General features: G+C 50.0%; 1 protein-coding gene across 1 annotated transcript in view; it reads right to left on the bottom strand.

The window, feature by feature from the left end:
• The window catches only part of LOC135208654 (uncharacterized), a gene marked incomplete in the record, with an annotated part of 113,041 nt that extends 91,739 nt beyond the window's left edge, over window positions 1-21,302 (bottom strand). Inside the window, 1 exon segment of the mRNA XM_064241052.1 lies at window positions 21,187-21,302. Coding sequence (XP_064097122.1) covers window positions 21,187-21,211 — 25 coding nt within the window.
• Between the last annotated feature and the right edge of the window lie 6 nt (window positions 21,303-21,308).

Here is a 21,308-nt window from a genome sequence, read left to right as displayed (position 1 = left end):
CCAAGTACTAAGAGAGAGGCAAGCGTATCTCTTCGTACCAGACAAACAAGAACAAGTTCCTATTTGCAAGAGGCAACATAAAGTTATGGTTTGTCTCTGTTGGCATCCACTTCCCCCCCTTGTAGGAGGAAGTGGTGGATATTCGCTCCCATCCCTAGTGAAAGGGATAGGATGGGGCTCTGTCGAGTAGCTCACCGGCATCTCGTCCTTATCCAGCAAGGTGATGACCGTATCCCTCTACCCACAGGTAGGAGGGGGAGAAAAAAGATAGGAAGAGAAGCCAGTCACTCTCTCATTCACTTATCTATTCTTACAGTCACACCAGGACTCGATGCTGTTCAGCTGCTAGGGTCTGGGTTAGCTAGACAACGTGTTGAGCAGCCACAAGGGTCCTAAGGAAAAAAAAAACGATCCAAGGACCTGTGGGCGAATATCCAAAAGGTAGAAGGAGGTGCCGGTGGTCTGGTTGTACCAGCACCCCTGCCTTCAGTACCTGCGCCACGGAGAAGTTCTTGTGTAACTCGAGGGAGTGTACTTCTAGGTCATCTTGGTGCTGACGAAGAGTCTCAACACTCAGCCTGGGATGGTCGAGTTTCTTCAGAAAGCGCGGGTCGCGCTTTCACAGGACAAAGCAGCATCTCCTTCGCATCGAAGGCGGTGAAGTCCATTAGGGAGGGGATTGTGAAGGACTCTAACCGATCGTCAGGAACCGAAAGGGTTCAGAGTCTTCGCTACGAATTCGGTACGAAATCGAGCGTCACGAATCCCCATCCCCTGGATGCTTGACTTCGCAGTAAAAGTCATGCAATTACCTCAGAGGAAAGAAGGGAATGGTCCGTATGACCTATCCCTCTTCTCAACTTCGGTGATGTCCTGTACCCATACTGGTCTATCCGTCTGCAGCGAAGTTGTTGTTCTCGGTAGTGGATAGGACACCGACACTCAATGTTGGGTGTCGATGGTATGGGTACTGTGACAAGCCGTTAGGACGAAAGAAAAGATTGTTATGGAACAACCGAACTAAGTCCACAGCGAAGTTCAGTAACAGACTTGGGAGCTCTGACAGCTGCCGACTGACTGCGTTCGGTAGGAGGCAAGTTGTCCAAGCACCCGAGCAAGTCACGTGACCTTCGCCTTAAAAGGGTTATGCCAAGAGACTAAACAAATAAATTGTTCGTCACCGATGCCAGAAGGCAAGGTGATGACTCTCTTAAGGCATGTGCCCAACAGGCGAAAGTCACTTGCCTTCTAGAGACCGAGGTCATTGATGGCAAGATAACTCATAGTATAGTTGATTCTCGGCTAAGGAGAAACAACACTATGTGTCGTTGAAGACGAAGGTGTACAGAAAATGCAACCTACTTCTTCACAGCTGAACCGAGAGAAGGATTCTCAAGATTCTGAACCTGTGCTACAAAGACCTGAGAACGCTAACCGCTATTCATTGCTGTCCGGTGAGGATCGTAGTTGCAATAAAAGCGGGAGCGCTTTTCAGTAATGAAGACAGGAATACTGCCTGAAGAACTGCTTCTCATGGGCTGAACATTTGGAAGTAGAGCTGTCAGGTCGGAGAGTAGGCAATGTCTTCTGGACATATCTGTTAATTCGGGCGAGCAATGAATAATTGACACACCTACGAATACGAGTATATTTTGAAGAGAAACTCAGATGTCTGCAAAAATCATTCGCATTATCGCGGTGGCGATGAAGCGGTGACTAGTACAGACTTCTTGTTACCAGTGCGGTAAACAGAAAGATGAAAGAGTCCAAGAGATATCTCTGTTGAAAATTCTCGCAATGTCGAAGGCGATGAAATCGAGCGTCACAGCAGTAGATGGTCCTTCATTATTGCGAGAATCCCCGTTAATCAGAGACCTAAGTCCATGATTGTTGGGCAGAGATACGGTTCGGTAGTCAATCAAAACCAGGGGAGAGAGAGACGTAACCGACCGTGCATCTCCGAGACCTAGCTGATACTGAGCCGCTATCATGGCAGTTCAATACGCAGTAGCTCTCGGTGACTCGTCATCCTGAGTTGCCAGGTAATCCATTATTCACGAAGGAATGCGTTCGGCTAGAACCATCGAGCATAAAGAATACGCTCGAGCAATTATATTAACACCGAAACGGATTTCGGTAAATACAAAGCTGATTTGGTGTTGTCATGACAATACCAAGTATCTAAAATCGAAACTGATAACTGCTGGGAGGTTGCAGGCAACCCCGAGTTGCACGTTCAATTAAGATACAATTCGTCTCGGTCACAAACGTAGAGCTTAACTACGGTATGCGCCTACCCCCGGACAATTCAACTGTAAAAGAATCATGTCGCGAGGGGTAATATACGTAGATATTTGTAGGTTCTGTACCACGACCTCCATCCTAAATTCTTTTCCCCTATCGAGGAATGAGAATAAGGATTGGAGATCGACCACCTTCGTTCTCTAGTCAAGAGAGTGAAGGAGAAGTCTTTCCCAAAGGAAAGCTTCAATGGTGAACAGAATACCGAAGACGAAAGTTCAAGCCAAACTGGAAGTTCCCGTCCGTTCTTCTCTATTCCAGGTTAAACGCCTACTGTGAGATACTCTTCTTCCAGCAGCAGTCTTCTTCCAAATGCTAGAAATTACAGGAATTCGAGCATAAGCGAGGTTCCCGATTATCGTGTAACAATTATCGGGGATTTCTCGCTCACTTTGGACCGTGGTCTCGCCTAAGTGTTTGGAGATCGTAAAAAACTCGAACACTCTGAGTGCGCTAGAAATTCCGTAGAATTCTAAGCACTCTGAAAAACGAAACCCCCACCGAATTCGTCAAACGATATCGGCTGGTGGTCCTCTCGATTCCCGTAGCTTGGAGAAGAAAAGGAGCAGCCATCGCCTTACGGCGATGGCCTCTCAGAGCCTGGGAAAACGTATCGTCAGGAGAAAACGTTTTCCCCCGAGGAGGGTTACGAACTCATACTGTAGGTAAGGGTCTGCCGCCACTGTGAACGTCGTCTGGGTGGGGCTGATCGACACCTGACAGGAGAGAGCCGATACCGTCCTCCGACTCATTCCAGTCCTCGTCGAGGGTCGAAACCTCAGGAGGACCGAAGGGGTATTCAAACTACGGTGTCCGAAGACACGTAGAAACGCCTCTGTCGCAGTAGAGGAAGTGAAGTAGCTTGTTCGACGGCCAGAAACTGAGAGAGCCTTCTTGTCCGGAGACGAGAGAATACCTGGTTCAACACAGTCGGCAAGCTCCGATCGCGGCAGACCCACCGTCGATTTGGGTTCCTTCTCGGGCCCCAAAACGACTCGAGCCGAGACGTGGCTTCTGCTGGTGGGAAGTGGCGATCCTTCCCCACGAGGTCGTTGTGCTGACGAATCAGCGCCATAACCTCGGCAAAGTTCCTCTAGATCTCGGAATTCACAGCATCTTGCAGAGTGGGACCGTTAAGCCCTTCGAACAAGAGCATATTCCGAGAACCTTCCTCCTAAGAAGGGGGAACAGCGACAGCCCTCTCGGTCTTCCCCATCCACTTGCGCATACGTCCTGGCCGGTCCAAGAACCGTGCTGGCACGTTAGGGCGTCGTGGTGGGATCATGAGGGGCGCACCCCTCACGATCACTCCTCAATACCTCGCTCCTCCCGGTGTAACACGAGGAGGTTGAAGGTACGGGAGAGGCAGACCTGACGCTCCCTCCTCGCTCGCTGGCAGAACCAGCAGGCTTGGAGGGCTGCAGGCGATCGTCAAACCCGCGGTGGCGATCGAGCTGCAGGCCTGGTCGAACCGTCTCGCTGTGGAGAACGGCTGGACTGAGCACAGCGGCCCCGATCTCGAGTGTCAGAAGAGCTGGTGCTGGTTGCCATACCCGATCGCTCTCTGTGAGAGCGACGGTCAGGCGACCTGCAGGCTCCACGTCACAGTGAGACCGGTGCTTGTCCTCACGGCACGTCACGTCGCTGGTTCCAGCCGTGGCTGGCACCGGCGAACGGGAGGACCTCTTCCCAGCCTCAGCCCGTGGCGGTCGTGGACCGTACGTACCCCGGGTAGCCAGCTGTTCGCCGCGAGAGTGAGAGCTGGTCTGGTGAGAGTCACGTGAGCGGCTGTCACCAGTCTTCGCCCCGTGCCGTGAACCTGACGCTGAGCGGACTCAGAGGTCTGGTTCCTGGCTGCACGGTCGCTGGTAGGCGACCGTACACTCGGTACCTCCCGCGAACGAGAGGCCGAGACGGACCCTGATGCAGTGGCGAGAACCACTGACACCAGGCGAGGAAAGTACCGGTACCGGTGTTAGCCGGTACCCTCTGGTCCCCGTAGTCTTCTTCCTTGCGGAAGAAGAGACGGGTCCCCGCGCTCCCAGAAGGAGCAGGAGGACCAGCGGAAGGAACCCTCCCGTCCCACCGAGGTGAGACGGGTCCCGAGAAGCTCCGAGGGAGACTTCTTAGGAGGGAGGAGGCAACCTTCTTCTCCTAAGCTGTGAAGCCTTAGAAGTCGAAGGGGAAGAGGCGGCAGCCGACGACGATGAAGAAGATGAAGACGACGACGACGGGGACACCTTCCTCCTCTTCTTCGTCAGCTTCCTCAGGACAGACGTAAGATCTGCTATCCAGGGCGGAGCCGGGGGGCTGCTGTAGCCGAAGCCACAGGGCCCGGACGCACCTGTACAGACCGACCAAAGTCTGGGGTAGTACCACCACGAACAGGGACGACATCAGCAGGTATGGGCATCTCAGGAAACAGCAGGCACAGCCAGCACAGCATCGGTAGGGACAGCCAGCGCAGCAACGGCAGGGACAGCCAGCGCAGCAACGGCAGGGACAGCCAGCGCAGCAACGGTAGGGACAGCCAGCGCAGCAACTGCATGGACAGTCAGCCCAGAATCGGCAGGTACGGCAGGCAGCACCGGAAACACAGGAAGTGGAGCAGCAGCCAGCAACATCCTGGTACGGCGGCAGGTCCAGGGGCGAGCTCTAGGGCAGCGGAAGTGTGGTCGCTGCAGCGCGGCAACCACGAGCGGCGGCGGCACGCCCCCCATCTCGGTACGGCGAACGGCACTTCACAGCGGCTGTAGGCAAGACTGTTACCACGTGAGGCGAGTACACAGGTGAGGAGGGACGTCGTCACCTGGTTGCGTGGTCACCACTCCATGGGTGACCGCAGTAGCCCAGACATAGAACCGCAGCCCCTGGACACTAGCACGCCCTGCAAATGGAAGGACGCCCATACCTCACCAAGGTCCACCCTCGTGGCAGTAGCACCTGCGGAAATAACAGTAGTAGCGATTAGTGGGGGGGAAGTCCCCTCGCGCGGGGGGGTGAGCCCTCTCCGAACGAGTGGAAGACCCGAATACAATTGTACATCGGGGAACCGAGCGCCCTCCCCCGCGCTCGACGGATCGGGCGAGGAGAAGAACGCCGATAACCTCCCCCCCCCAAGGGGAAGGGCCATCTGTGGGAGCTGAGCGGGGGGGGGGGGGTTCTCGTTCCCCACCCCCGCACAGCACCCATGTACCCAACAACAATATAAAAACCCGAGAGCAATCGTGCCATCGGCCGAATGCTGGGCAAGGGCATAAGGATCAATTCCCTGACTGAGCGGAACTTGAACCAAATAAATATTGATGCAATCAATAATAAGGAATAAAATGAAAATGCATCTTGCATTACGATTCACTTTACAATGAATAAGGGCTCGGATCGAGCGCATTTGCGCCCTCGGTACCGAGTGCAAGGGTAAAAGGATCCATTCCTTACCTTTATGGATCAAGGTTTATGGAAACCTTGATCCATAATGAATTGATGCAATCAAAAAAAAATGAAAATGAAAAATACTGCGCTTGCGATTTCACTTCATACAAATAAAAAGGGGAAGGATCAATTCCCGGGAAAATAGCGGAAACATTGATCCCAGTAAACAATGCAATCTCAATAAAAAATGAAAATGAAAAAGAACTGCACTTGCGATTTCACTTCATTCAAAAAAAAAGGGGAAAGGATCAATTTCCGGGTAAGAGCGGAAACTGATCCAAAATGAGTATTGCTACAATCAAAATAAATATATGAAAATGAAAAAGAATACTGTACTTGCGATTCCACTTCCATACAGAATAAGTTTCCGTGCCGAGCGCATTCGCTCGGCAACGAGCATACAGGTCAAAAAAATATAAATGAAAAGGGACTTACTTACGATTTTCATCTACACATTTCCAACCAATTATACGCTCGGAGCGAGCGCTCCCGCCCTCGGCACCGAGCATACACAATACGAGGATCATTCCTGGGAAAATGAATTCCCGCACTTACGCCCTTCAGTCCCGGCACTCGGGTAATCGGAGGGCGTGGAGAAACCAAGATCCTTTAATTCACAATTGAATTCAATGGAAATAAATATGAAATGATTGTACTTACAATTCAGTTTCACTAGATAAATAGAAAAAGAAAAAAACACAACCAGCGAAAGCAACGACGATGAAGCGGGCAGAGAGCGATGATACACGTCCACACGCCAGCAGGCGAAAGCAAAAGTTATTTGTTTACCTACCAGTCGCGCGCGCGCGCCTGTCGGACAAGCAGTTAACTACCGAACCCCTTGTTCGAAAGCTTACGACCTATCCAGCTGCCGCTAGTACCTTCCTATTGTAAAAGGACCGAAGGTTTGTATGCCGTGTCGGAACAAACCACCGATTACAAGGTAAAAATTGATTCAGTTCAAACCATGACCCCGGGAATAACAAGTTTCATACTTTCACTAATACAGGCAACAAAATTTTGTTTTATTGTGCTGATTACAACTGCAATCTTGAGTAAGATCAATAAACGTAACATAATAGCCTAGTAGCTATAGAACGCTAACATTGTTCAAATGAGTGCTGGGAAGGCTGGAAAGATGGTGGATTGTCTGTGGATAGACCAGCCAACCACACGATTGCCGCCATATTGGATTTCAAAAACTGCCTTGAAAACATGATATTGTTATGATACAATAAAGTTTTATGCATACTTACCTGGCAGGTATATATATAGCTGTATTTTCTGAAGTCCGACAGAATTTAAAAAAACAAAAAATTCCGACACACGCAGTGGTCGGCCAGGTGGTTAGTACCATTCCCGCCGCTGGGAGGCGGGTTATCAGGAACCATTCCCATTTTCTATCATAATTTTTATTTCCACTGTCCCCTGAGGGGAGGTGGGTGGGTACTTGAATATATATATCTGCCAGTTAAGTATGAACAAACTTTATTGTATCATAAACAATATCATTTTGCTCATGAACTTACCTGTCAGATATATATATATAGTTGAACCCCACGTTGGAGGTGGGAAGGGACAGAATAGAAGGATTTTGGGACACAAATGCATGCAGATGATTTACATCTTGGTTCCACCTGTTAGCATAGCGACTCGTGATTACTGTCACCCAAGTCTGCTTCTGCTTTACTAGAGTTGCCAGCGAGGTAGAGACCTATGAAGCTGGTGCACTCCAGATGATCTGTCAACGGGGGCGTGACCACAATGTGACTAGACCATATTGACATACCATGAGGGCTAAGAAGTAAAATAAATATATATATATAATATATATATCACCACCTGACCAAACCCTAGCCAAAGTTAATGTGTGTTAAACTAAGGCTTCAGAGTTAAGAAGTCGCCGTTGTCAGCGACTCCACAACTAAATTAAGAGCTCTTTCCTAACCATTTTCTACAGGATAGGATGAGTAGTACTTCTTGCCCCCAAGATTGTGTCTGCAGACACGTATGGCCTAGCGAGCAGCAGATCTCATATGCCATCTTCACATCTCGCAGGGATGTGAAGTGAACCCAGAGTTGCTTCGCTAAAAACATGGTACTCAGGATGTTGCTGAGTGCCATGCTCTGTTGAAATGCTTCGAGGCCGCGCCCTCACCTCGTGAGCATTCAGATAAAAAGCTTTCAAATCTTTGTGCAAACACAATGAAGGAGCATTTTTTGAAAGAACTCCTTAACCCTAAAACCAGGGTGTACTTCGATATGGGCAAGTCTGGTCTTTTTCGGAACATGCAGATTGCCCGACTGACTTCGACTTTCTTGATTTTAAGTAGATAAAACTTGAGAGACCTGGACAGGGCACAGGACTCTCTCTCGGCTCCTGCCCACTAACTTGTGCCAATCCTTGCTTCCAAGATCCTGGCCCAAGGACAAAAAGGGTTTCCATTCTTAGGCCATAACGAAAGGCTTAGAGAGCACACCTCCTTGTGTTCTCTAAAGCCAAAACTTGTTGACGATGGCTTAAAATCTCACTAACCCTCTTTGTCGTATCTAGGGTGGTTAGAAGAAGGCCTTCCTGATCACATACAAGAAGTTAACAGGCAGGAGAGGTTCGAATGCTTTGACATCACGAACTTCAGACTACGTCTAAGTTCCATATTGAAAGCTTCGATCCGGAAAATGCACAGTCTGTACTAAAGTCAGGTGAACGACCAGTTGACCAGTCAGACGAATCAAGGACAGCAAGGCTGTACCCTGAAGACCAAAAGGCACTATTCTTAGCTGAAGGATGAGTGTCTGGACTGCCTGGGGGGCGATTCAATCTAAGCAAACCTTGGGGTGTATCAACGCAACCCAACGTCGTCCGCAATCGACTTCGTCAATAAGAAACTCAGGGCACTATATGTCGCCTGATCTCGCACGAGTGTCGACTCCGAGAAAAACAGGCGAGGCAAAAAGTAGATGGTGAGCTAGAATCGAGATTCCACAGACCTCAATGATCGTGAACTGGTCTTTGTTGTTTGACAGATGCAAATCTGTCAAACAACATTCTCTGTGCTGTCGCCACTGGCAGAATTTTCAAAACTCTAGGCAACCGCTAGACCATGGTAGTTCAGGTGATCTCCCCCACGTTCCCGTGGCGCTGGCGGTACTTGGAACTATCCGTTTTCCTCAGATTTTCTCTGAACCCTGTCTCCTGGGGAGGAGGGTGGGAAATTTAATTATATATACCTGCCAGGTAAGTATGCATAAAACTTTATTGTATCATAACAATATCATTTTTATGCATGACACTTACCTGGCAGGTATATATATAGCTGATTGACACATTTGGAGGTGGGTCACAGACAGCAACATCGTCATAATTCAAAAATTAACTAATTTTTAAAATTATTTATTAAGTTCCTTACCTGCTAAGGTAGCTGACTTCGTAGGTCCTGCCTCTTAGCCTGCTAAACCTTAGTAGCTCTCAAACTAGGATGTGACCTGTTGTTGAGAAAGCTAATAACAAGGGTCTGACAACTGGACGGGACCAATTTGTTGACAGGAAAACCCTAGCCCTCTCTTACCAGGGGCATTCATGCTAGGATAAGTTAGACCACCTGAACCACACACAAAGCTAACGTAAACACATTTACACTTCACATACTGAAAGAGGAAATAACCTCTCAGACAACCATAAAAAGAAACACCACTTAAATTAAAATACCTAGCATGTTAGTAATCTATCGTTGCTGCCGTCGATCGAGACGATTCGTACGGACTTTTGCAATCCTGTAACGAACCTCTAGATGATCGTTACATTCTACGCCTGTTGTTATAATAGGCTCTTTCTCGTAAACTCGAGCAGGGACCGAGAGAAGATACTTCTTAAGATATGAGAGAGCTGTGGAATATCAGAGTTGATGTGGACCACTGGTTCCAAAAACTCGTTTCGAGGACTGGAGGGACTACCGAATGCATTTACTTCTTTCAGATTAAGATCCAGGACATCTGAAACACTATCCAGATGTCCGGCACCTTCTTTCTATCATGACGCACTGAGAGATGTTCAGAATAATTCCTAGATCTTGAATAATATTTCAGTTTCCCGGTAGGAAAAAACTGTGGTCTGAATTGCAGTCTATTCGGGGAAACAAACAAACTTCTTCAGGAAGGAAATGGTCCCCAGCAAGCTCATCCATTCCCTCCCCGAGTATGCTTACTTCCCTATAAGGCTGCGCTTTGCCTAAGCAGGAGAGCATATAAAAGTGCAATGTTGCGGTAGACTCGTAGTTCTATACCGTGCGGTAACGAGCACGAAAGGATTAAGAGATAACTCGTTGAACATAGTAGGCAAAACTAATGCAACGTTTATTCATTCACGTAAGAAATCCCCTCAATCTTAGGCTAAAGTCCGTGATTGTAGGACAGAGATACAGTTAGTCAGTCAATCCGCAGGAGAGACGTAACGCCAGCACAGAGATACGGTTAGTCAGTCAATCCCGCAGGAGAGAGAGACGTAACCTACAGCGCATGACAGCGCACGATCTGTTACTGGTGGCTCGGTTGGAACTTGGACAGTCAGACACAGCAGCAGCCAGCAGCTTACGAACGTCGTCTCTTAACTTTATGTCTGGGTTGCCAGCTACCCTATTCTACGAAGAAATAGGTCCGTTATTTTTTGAACAAAAAAGAGACTCTCAAGCTGGTATATTTAAGCGAAACAGAAAACGCTAAATATATAGATGCGTTTGTGTCGTCAGAACACTACCATACAACGGTAAAAGATAAATCGGACACTCCTGGAAGGCTGCAGGGAGTGACGATTAAATGTCCTTAAACTAGTAGACAATAGACCTCTCGGTTGCCATCCGAAGAGGTAAACTACAGCAAGCAGTGTAGACTTGAACCAACCAGTAGTAAAATAACGCAGGCAAAAAATTTTATTATATCACAATAAAGTTTGTTCATACTTACCTGGCAGACATATATATAGCTGAATTCGGAAATACAGCTACATACATATCTGACAGGCAAGTTTCATGAACAAAAATGACAATTTGTCCAAAATTGCATTTTTCCTAACTATACAAACCTGAGGTCCTTTTACAATAGGAAGGTACTAGCGGCAGCTGGATAGGTCGTAAGCTTTCGAACAAGGGGTTCGGTAGTTAACTGCTTGTCCGACAGGCGCGCCGTAGCGCGCGACTGGGAGGTAAACAAATCACTTTTGCTTTTGGGTCCAAGCAAAAACTGCAGAGTGAGGGGGGGTGGCATGAGGTGGGGCTATGTGTAAAAGGACCTCAGGTTTGTATAGTTAGGAAAAATGCAATTTTGGACAAATTGTCATTTGTTCCGACACGGCATACAAACCTTCGGTCCTTTTACAATAGGAAGACTCACTTCTTGGTGGGTGGAATCTGAGTCTTTTGTGAACAGGACTGGTGTTCGCCCAACCTTGGAAGCCTCCCTGGTCGTAAGAGCGAGGGAGGGATCCAAGCCTCTGTCCGATTGATCGGGGTGTGCACCGCAGGATCAATGGTCAGACCTCTGGACCGAGTACTAAGAGAGAGGCAAGCGTATCTCTTCGTACCAGCAATGTAAGAACTTGTTCCTGTACAGGAGCAAAGATAAAGTCATGGTTTTGACTCTTGTAGGCATCCACTTCCCCCCCCTGTAGAAGGAAGTGGTGGATATTCTGCTCCTATCCCTAGTGAAAGGGATAGGATGGGGCTCTGTCATATAGCTCACCGGCATCTGTCCATTATCCAGCAGGGTGATGACCGTATCCCTCTACCTACAGGTAGAGGGGTAGAAAAAGATAGAAAGAGAAGCCAGTCACTTTCTCATTCACTATCTATTCATACAGTCACACCAGGACTCGATGCTGTTCAGCCTGCTAGGGTCTGGGTTAGCTAGACGACATGTTGAGCAGCCACCACGGGTCCTAAGGAAAACCGATCCAAGGACCTATGAGCAATATCCAAGAGGTATAAGGAAGGTGCCGGTGGTCTGGTTGTACTAGACCCCTACCTTCCATACTGTGCCACGGAGAAGTTCTTACGAAACGCCAACGAGGGGCCAAATACTTCTGACTTCGTGAGCTCTCGGACGGGACGTACGGATGTCGTCACTACCATCAGCCTCATACGCCCTCCTGAAGACCTCACGCAGCCAGGACGAAAGAGTGTTCTTGATACTTCTTTCTTGGTGACCCCGTCGCTAACGAAGAGGCGTCGACACTCAGGCCCGAGGTGTCGAGTTCTCTTCAGATAGCGCCGTCCGTTAGCGTACTCCAGGACAAAGCAGCATCTCATCCACATCATAATCTGCATGAAGTTCCCGTACTCTCTTCGCCGATGCCAGGTCCAGCAAGAAGAGGGTCTTGTGAGTTCCCTGGGTTTGGCAAGACCTTTGGAGGCTGCTCTTAAGCAAGGAGATCTCGAACGAGTTCGAGATGTCCAATCCCGTCAGTTTCAGGACGAGCGTCAAGGCGGCCCTCTGTATCCTTTGACTGTGGGAACTTAGAGGAGCTTCTCGGCGAAGAAAAACGAGGAAAACCGCTACCTGCTGAAGAGTGGCTCTGAGAGGAGATAGGCCCGTCTACGACACCAACCACAGAAGACGGCCGACTCCCCGGTACACAGCTGCAGAGGACTGACGGACGTTTCCAGCCATCTCTGTTGCTGCGCTACGAAAAAAGCTTCTCGTTCGCAAGAGATGGTGGATAACAGCCAGCCGTGAAGACGTAGGGACTGGACTGCTCGGTGGTACCGCTCGAAGTGTGGTTCGGGCGAGAAGGTAAGTGCCAATGGGGAATTTCTCTCGGTTCTCTTGCGAGAAGAGCCAGCAGGTCCGGATACCAAATGGCCTGTGGCCATTTGGGAGCCATCAGGATCATCCTGAGATTCGGGATGACCAGTGCTCGACTGATCACCTTGCGAATCAGGCTGAACGGGGGAAAGGCATAGGCGAAGAGGTTGTCCCACGGTTGTTGAAGAGCGTCCTCTGCAGCTGCCCATGGATCCGGCACGGCCGAGAAGAACACCTGGAGCTTCCTGTTGTGCCGGATGGACGAAAACAGATCCTCGATCTGGTCGCCGCCACAGGTCGAAGAGCCTTTCCGCCACGTCCTGGTGTAGAGACCATTCGGTCCCTATCACCTGATCCCGACGGCTGAGCGTGTCTGCTACTACATTCCTTCCCTGGAATGTAGCGTGCCGACAGCTTTATTGAGTGCGCCTCGGCCCACTCGTGCACCTGCCGAGTCAACTGATACAACGGGAGAGGACACTAGGCCCCCCTGTTTGTTGACGTAAGCCACCACCGTGGTGTTGAGTACATCAAACACACTGAGTGTCCCATCAAGCGGTCCTGGAAACTCTTGGAGAGCGAGGAACGCTGCCTTGAGTTTCAGTACATTGATGTGAAGGTGCTTGTCGTTCTCGTACCACACTCCTGAAGTCCGCAACTCTTCCAGGTGTGCGCCCCATCCCTCGGTCGATGCGTCTGAGAGCAGCTGCATGTCCCGGGGGGAGAGTGCGCAGAGGCACTCCTCTAAGGGTTTCCTGTCGTCCAGTCACCCGGCTAGGTCCTGCCTCACCTCCTGTGTCCGTGACAATGGAAAGCTTGGGGGATCCGTCGCCTGTGACCAACTCTCCTTCAGTCTCCTGAAGAGACCGCAGGTGAAGACGCCCGTTAGGGACTGGCTCCCGAGTGACGACAGGTCCGATCGATCGACTTGCCATCGCTGAGCTACCTGTTCCTGCCGAGACAGGAACTGGTTGGCTGCCTCCCTGAGTCTGCTGATCCGCGAGTCTGCGGGGAAGACTCGCTCTGCTACCGTGTCGATCAGCATACCCAGGTACTTCATCCTCTGCTTGTGCTCGAGATCAGACTTTCGAAGTCAGAACGATCCCCAGATCGCGACAGAACTCGAGCAGTCGATCCCTGTCCTGTAGCAACTGCGAGCGGTAGCTCGCCAGGACTAACCAATCGTCGAGATACCCCATCAGACGTATCCCGTGCGAATGGGCCCAAGCAGACACCAGGGTGAACACTCGCGTGAACACCTGTGGGGCGGTTGAGAGACCGAAGCAACGTGGCCTGAGCTGGTACACCGTCCCGTCGAGGATGAAGCGGAGGTACTTTCTGGAGGACTGATGAATGGGTATTTGTAAATACGCATCCTTCAAGTCCACTGAAAGCATGTAATCGTTCTCCCTGATAGAGCCGAGCACTGCGCGTGCCGTCTCCATCGTGAACCGGGTCTGGCGAACCAACCGGTTCAGGGGAGAGAGATCTATCACGGGCGCAGCCTCTCGTACACTTTTCCACCAGGAAGAGTCGGCTGTAAAAGCCCGGTGGACTGATCCGTGCCGATTTCTACAGCTCTCTTGCTCAGCATGGTCTTGATCTCCTGTCCCCAATGCTACGTCCTTCGATGCCCCTGGAAACGTACGCCTGCTGTTGGACCTCGTTGCCGTAAGGAGAGAGGGAATGGGGGAGGAAATGGATACTCGCTCGCCTTCCCAGTGGAACTAGCAGTTGGAGAAGAGTAGGAGCAGCCATCGCCTTGCGGCGATGGCCTCTCAGAGTCTGGGAAAACGTATCGTCAGGAGAAAACGTTTTCCCGAGGAGGGTTACGAACTCTCACTGTAGGTAAGGGTCTGCCGCCACTGTGAACGTCGTCTGTGTGGGGCTGATCGACACCTGACAGGAGAGAGCCGATACCGCTCCGACTCATTCCAGTCCTCGTCGAGGTCGAAACCTCAGGAGACCCGAAGGGGTATTTAAATACGGTGTCCGAAGACACGTAGAAACGCCTCTGTCGCAGTAGAGGAGGTGAAGTAGCTTGTTCGACCGTCAGAACTGAGAGAGCTTCTTGTCCGGAGACGAGAGACACCCGGCTCAACACAGTCGGCAAGCTCCGATCGCGACAGACCCACCGTCGACATTTGGGTTCCCTCCCGGGCCCCAAAACGACTCGAGCCGAGACGTGGCTCTGCTGGTGGGAGCGGCGATCCTTCCCCGAGGTCATTGTGCTGACGAATCAGCGCCGTAACCTCGGCAAAGTTCCTCTGGATCTCGGAAGTCACAGCATCTTGCAGAGTGGGACCGTTAAGCCCTTCGAACAAGAGCATATTCCGGGAACCTTCCTCCTAAGAAGGGGGAACAGCGACAGCCCTCTCGGTCTTCCCCATCCACTTGCGCATACGTCCTGGCCGGTCCAAGAACCGTGCCTGGCACGTAGGGCGTCGTGGTGGGATCATGAGGGGCGACCCCTCACGATCACTCTCAATACCTCGCTCCTCCCGGTGTAACCCGAGGAGGTTTGAAGGTACGGGAGAGGCAGACCTGACGTTCTCCTCGCTCGCTGCAGAACCAGCAGGCTTGGAGGGCTGCAGGCGATCGTCAACCCGCTGGTGGCGATCGAGCTGCAGGCCTGGTCGAAGTCTCGCTGTGGAGAACGGCTGGACTGAGCACAGCGGCCCCGATCTCGAGTGTCAGAAGAGCTGGTGCTGGTTGCCGTACCGATCGCTCTCTGTGAGAGCGACGGTCAGGCGACCTGCAGGCTCCACTGTCACAGTGAGACCGGTGCTTGTCCTCACGGCACGTCACGTCGCTGGTTCCAGCCGTGGCTGGCACCGGCGAACGGGAGGACCTCTTCCCAGCCTCAGCCCGTGGCCGGTCGTGGACCGTCACGTCCCCCCCCCGGGTAGCCAGCTGTTCGCCGCGAGAGCGAGAGCTGGTCTGGTGAGAGTCGCGTGAGCGGCTGTCACCAGTCTTCCGCCCCGTGCCGTGAACTTGACGCTGAGCGGACTCAGAGGTCTGGTTCCTGGCTGCACGGTCGCTGGTAGGCGACCGTACACTCGGTACCTCCCGCGAACGAGAGGCCGAGACGGACCTGATGCAGTGGCAGCACCACTGACACCAGGCGAGGAAGTACCGGTGTTAGCCGGTACCCCTCTGGTCCCCGTAGTCTTCTTCCTTGCGGAAGAAGAGACGGGCCCCGCGCTCACGAAGGAGCAGGAGGACCAGCGGAAGGAACCCTCCCGTCCCACCGAGGTGAGACGGGTCCCGAAGAAGCTCCCGAGGAAGCTTCTTAGGAGGGAGAGGCGACCTTCTTCTTCCTCGGCTGTAAAGCCTTAGAAGTCGCAAGGGGAAGAGGCGGCGGCCGACGACGATGAAGAAGATGAAGACGACGACCACGACACCTTCCTCCTCTTCTTCGCAGCTTCCTCAGGACAGACGTAAGATCTGCTATCCAGGGCGGAGCCGGGGCTGCTGTAGCCGAAGCCACAGGGCCCGGACGCACCTGTACAGACCGACAAAGTTTGGGCTGGGTAGTACCACCACGAACAGGGACGACATCAGCAGGTATGGCATCTCAGGAACAGCAGGCACGGCCAGCACATCATCGGTAGGGACAGCCAGGCAGCAACGGCAGGAACAGCCAGCGCAGCAACGGCAGGGACAGCCAGCGCAGCAACTGCATCCCAGAATCGGCAGGTACGGCAGGCAGCACCGGAAACACAGGAAGTGGAGCAGCAGCCAGCACATCCTGGGTACCGGCGGCAGGTCCAGGGGCGAGTTCTAGGGCAGCGGAAGTGTGGTCGCTGCAGCGCGGCAACCACGAGCGGCGGCGGCACGCCCCCCTCTCGGTACGGCGAACGGCACTTCACAGCGGCTGTAGGCAAGACTGATACCACGTGAGGCGAGTACACCAGGTGAGGAGGGACGTCGTCACCTGGTTGCGTGGTCACCACTCCATGGGTGACCGCAGTAGGCCCAGACATAGAACCGCAGCCCTGGACACCAGCACGCTCTGCAATTGGAAGGACGCCCATACCTCACCAAGGTCCACGCTCGTGGCAGTAGCACCTGCGGAAATAATAGTAGTAGCGATTAATTGTGGGGAAATCCCCTCGTGCGGGGGTTTGATCCCTCACCGAACGAGTGGAAGACCCCTAATACAATTGTACATCGGGCACCGAGCGCCCTCCCCCGCGCTCGACGGATCGGGCGAGGAGAAGAACGCCGATAACCTCCCCCCCCCCAAGGGCCCCCCCGGGGAAGAGCCATCTGTGGGAACTGAGCGGGGGGGGGTCTCGTTCCCCACCCCCGCACAGTACCCATGTACGCAACAACAAAATAAGAGCCCTAGAGCAATCGTGCCATCGGCACGAATACAAGGCATAAGGATCAATTCCCTGACTGAGCGGAACTTGAACCAAATAATATTGATGCAATCAATAATAAGGAACAAAATGAAAATGCATCTTGCAAAACGATTCACTTCACAATGAATAAGGGCTCGGATCGAGCGCATTTGCGCCCTCGGTACGAGCGCAAGGGTGAAAGGTTTCATTCCTTACCTATGGATCAAGGTTTCTGGAAAACCTTGATCCATAATGAATTGATGCAATCAACAAATATATGAAAATGAAAAGACTACTGCGCTTGCGATTTCACTTCATACAAATAAAAAGGGGAAGGATCAATTCCCGTGAATAGCGGAACATTGATCCCAGTCAACAATGCAATCTCAATAAAAAAAATGAAAATGAAAAAGAACTGCACTTGCGATTTCACTTCATTCAAAATAAAAAGGGGGAAGGATCAATCTCCGGGTAAGCTCGGAAACTGATCCAAAATGAGTATTGCTACAATAAAAAATAATATATGAAAATGAAAAAGAATACTGTACTTGCGATTCCACTTTCATTTCAACTACTGAATAAGTTTCCGTGCCGAGCGCATTCGTTCGGCAACGGCATACAGGTCAAAAAAATATAAATGAAAAGAGCACTTACTTACGATTTTCATCTACACATTTTCCAACCCAATATACGCTCGGAGCGAGCGCTCCCGCCCTCGGCACCGAGCATACACAATACGAGGATCATTCTGGGAAAATGAATTCCCGCAATTACGCCCTTCAGTCCCGGCAACTCGGGTAATCGGAGGGCGTTGTGAAGCCAAGATCCTTTAATTCACAATTGAATTCAATGAAATGATTGTACTTACAATTCAGTTTCACTAGATACATAGAAAAAGAAAAACACAATCATGCGAAAGCAAAACGACGATGAAGCGGGCAGAGAGCGATGATACACGTCCACACGCCAGCAGGCCGAAAGCAAAAGTGGTTTGTTTACCTCCCAGTCGCGCGCGCGCGCCTGTCGGACAAGCAGTTAACTACCGAACCCCTTGTTCGAAAGCTTACGACCTATCCAGCTGCCGCTAGTACCTTCCTATTGTAAAAGGACCGAAGGTTTGTATGCCGTGTCGGAACAACTTAGAGAATCGAAGCAGACATCTCAAGCTTCTTAAGATACTGGACATAAGCGTTCATTGACGTAGTCTACAAGTCTATTTCTTGTACGAGTCTGCGAATGAGGAAGGAGAGCTCTTCCGAACCTTGTCCTTATTCGCTTACGCAATATCAAGTTAATGAGAGTTTGTCAATGAGAACTAACCCATTAACGGTACAGAGAGATATTTTGTCATGAGGGGAGGACCCACTTACTTGACAAAACGATGTATATTTTGTCAATGAGGGGAGACCCACTACTTGACAAAAGATAGTATATTGTCAAGGGGAAAGTCACGAATTGAAACACTAATCCAGGAAGTCGAGCCTTTATTTTTCGATTCCCGTCTCAAACAAGGAAGGGACAAGAATCCTGTTAAAAGACTGGGCTTACGGTAGGTAGAACGACGATGCTCAATCGGCATGGAAGTCTCGACTAGAAACTAACAAAATCTATCATCTGAAAAAACCCTTTCAGATGGTCTAAAAAGCTTTAAATTTATTGGCAGTATGGCAAAGGAAGTCTTGTCTTGCGCTTTCCTGAAGAGCGTCCTTTTGATGAGTGCCTTTGCAAGAATCCTACTGAACGTTGCCGAAAATCCTGACGTTCAGGACGTCGAGCCTTTGCATAACCCTAACTGTCTTATCAAAGTCTTGACTGAGGTAGAGAAAACGAGATCTTCCTTGAGCTTTCCTTAACTCCATCCACCTTTGCGAAAAGCAATATAATATTGACAGAGACCTCTTGAATTCACGAAACCGAGGTCTTGCTGGGTTCGAAGACGAAGTTCTGTTCACTTTCTTGAGGCTCAAATCTTAAACAAGAGCTTGAAGAGTTCAACAGAAACGTTCTGGTGTGCGCTCGGCGTCCACTGGCTTGAGGACGCTCGGCGTCCTGGTGCGCGCTCGGCGTCCACTGACGAGGACGCTCGGCGTCCTCACTGGCGAGGACGCTCGGCGTCCTGGTGCTGCGCGCTCGGCGGCCACTGGCGAGGACGCTCGGCGTCCACTGGTGAGTGCGTCCATCGAGCGTCCTGTTCAAGCCGATCGTCCAAATAAGCGTGCAGAAAAGCGTCACGCTCTGACAGGCGTCAAAACAAGCGAGAGAAACTGCCTTCTTTTTCCTATTTCTTGGTGGAAAGAAGTACACGTGATCAGGCAACTTTCGCCTTCTTACTTCTCACTGAAAAACACTAACGAGGGAGAAGGGACGTGAAGCGTCCTCTTCTATAAAGCTTCTTAGAGGGCGCGAGTCCTTCGAGAGCTCCAACCCTTGTGCGGGGAGGACGCCTCGGAGGACGAGAAGCAATCCTTCAGGATTCGTGCATGTGCACGCACTTTGGCAGTCTGGGGTATTTTCATCAGAAACTGCCGAAGGCACGCCAGATCGGTGGGGTTCCCTGTAACCCTCCTTCGGCTTTCGACATGCCCTCTCCCTTGGTTCTGGGAGTTCGACAGAGGTCTAGACCTAGAGGCGTTACAAGGCCGATCTGACGCACCCTCCACTACACAAGGGGCACTGTCACTGCACTTAGCCACTCACTATTGCTCTCTAAAGCAAACACTTTCGATTCTAAGTTACGAATCGAAATAGTATAAGAGAAAGGGCAATAACCTCTACAGACACTGTTTTAGGGCCCGAAGGCAACATTACAGGGTTAGGCGTAACAAAAACACGAAGTAGAACTCTTCACAACAATGAAGGAGAGCGATCACCCTCTCGCAGACATAGTCATAACCCGTAGGCCATACTACAGCGTTAGGCAAATAAAGTCTACCGGAAGGTTAGCAGTATCACTACCCTGACTTTGTAATTGATTAATAGCGTACATACTAACAAACTTTTTCCTTACGGAATTAGACACGTTTATGATTAATTGCGTACATACGAATCATACTTTTTCCTTACGGAAATAGACATGTTTACTGATTAATTGCGCCCCCCAAGTGCGGAACTACCGAAGAACTTTTCGGTAGCCACACCTATCTTTGCAGACAACACCCTCTGAAACTAGCCTAACTAGATTCAGATACTCTTATGCAAAAATGAATCAAATTCAAATCAATTTAAGATAGCGTATGCCTAGCCACAAATCCAAGTAAATAAATTAAAAGACAATTAGGATACTTAGCGGCAAATGAAGTTTCCAAAATCCTAAGCCGGAGGTACTGAAAACAGGTGTTTTCAGTACCGGCGACAGAAAATTTATGAATAGAAAATGGGAATGGTTCCTGATACCCGCCTCCCAGCGGCGGGATGGGTACTAACCACCTGGCCGACCACTGCGTGTGTCGGAAGTTTTTTAAATTCTGTCGGACTTCAGAAAAAATACAGCTATATATATACCTGCCAGGTAAGTGTCATGCATAAAAATACTATTTTACGAAGAGCTCACATGCTTCTTTTAGTTCGTACTGAGCTTTCATATATCACATTATGTTGAAGAAACTTCAATCTTTTGAATACCTAGTATGCTTAAAGTTGTAATTGTATTCTTGTTTCACCAATTAAATATTGAGTGAATAAGGCCTGGCCAGCGCGATGACGATGGATCATCCGCGATTGTTTACCCTATCACCTAAGGGGCTGGTACTAGCCATGGTGACCATTTGTCATGTAACCTGGTAATTACTGCTGACCAGAACATTTACCACCTTATGTTTAGGTAAGGTAAATTCAAGAACTTTTTCGGGAAGGTGGACGCGTTTCATTAGAGGAGGCCAATATGTCGCCGTTGCTGGTAGGTACTAGGTAAACATGGCGTTCATTTTGCACATAAACTATAGTAATTATTAAACTAGAGGAGGGCGGTAATAGCTAGTCTGCAGATTTGCCAGTATTTCCTGTCTAGGCCTAGGTAGATCTCGGAAAAGAAATCCACAAAGTTTAGGTTTTTCCAAAAAGTAAACCAGGTTTTTTTTTTTTTTTTTTTACAATTAGGCTACTTTTATTCATTTGATATTCTAGGTACCTACCTATTATGAGGTGAAAACTCGAAAAGGAATAATTAAAAAAAAAAAAAAACCAACAGAAGATAACCAAGCAGATTAATCTACAAATTCAAGTAGCCTAGGCCTGTCATACCCAAGAAATTGTAGCAGCGAATAATTAGGTATCGCATCAGGTCTAGTCAGTTTTAACTTATATCACTCACCTTCGCTGGAGGTCTCAAAGGACATTTGATAAGGCGTGAAGATAACCGAACCTAAATTGAAGTGCTATATTCTTCTGATAGGTATACCTACTACTAATTTTGCAAAGTAGGAACGGTAGGTG

Source organism: Macrobrachium nipponense, chromosome 35, assembly GCF_015104395.2.
Source record: "Macrobrachium nipponense isolate FS-2020 chromosome 35, ASM1510439v2, whole genome shotgun sequence".
Classification (NCBI taxonomy): domain Eukaryota; kingdom Metazoa; phylum Arthropoda; class Malacostraca; order Decapoda; family Palaemonidae; genus Macrobrachium; species Macrobrachium nipponense.
This window is presented reverse-complemented; position numbering and strand designations above follow the sequence as displayed.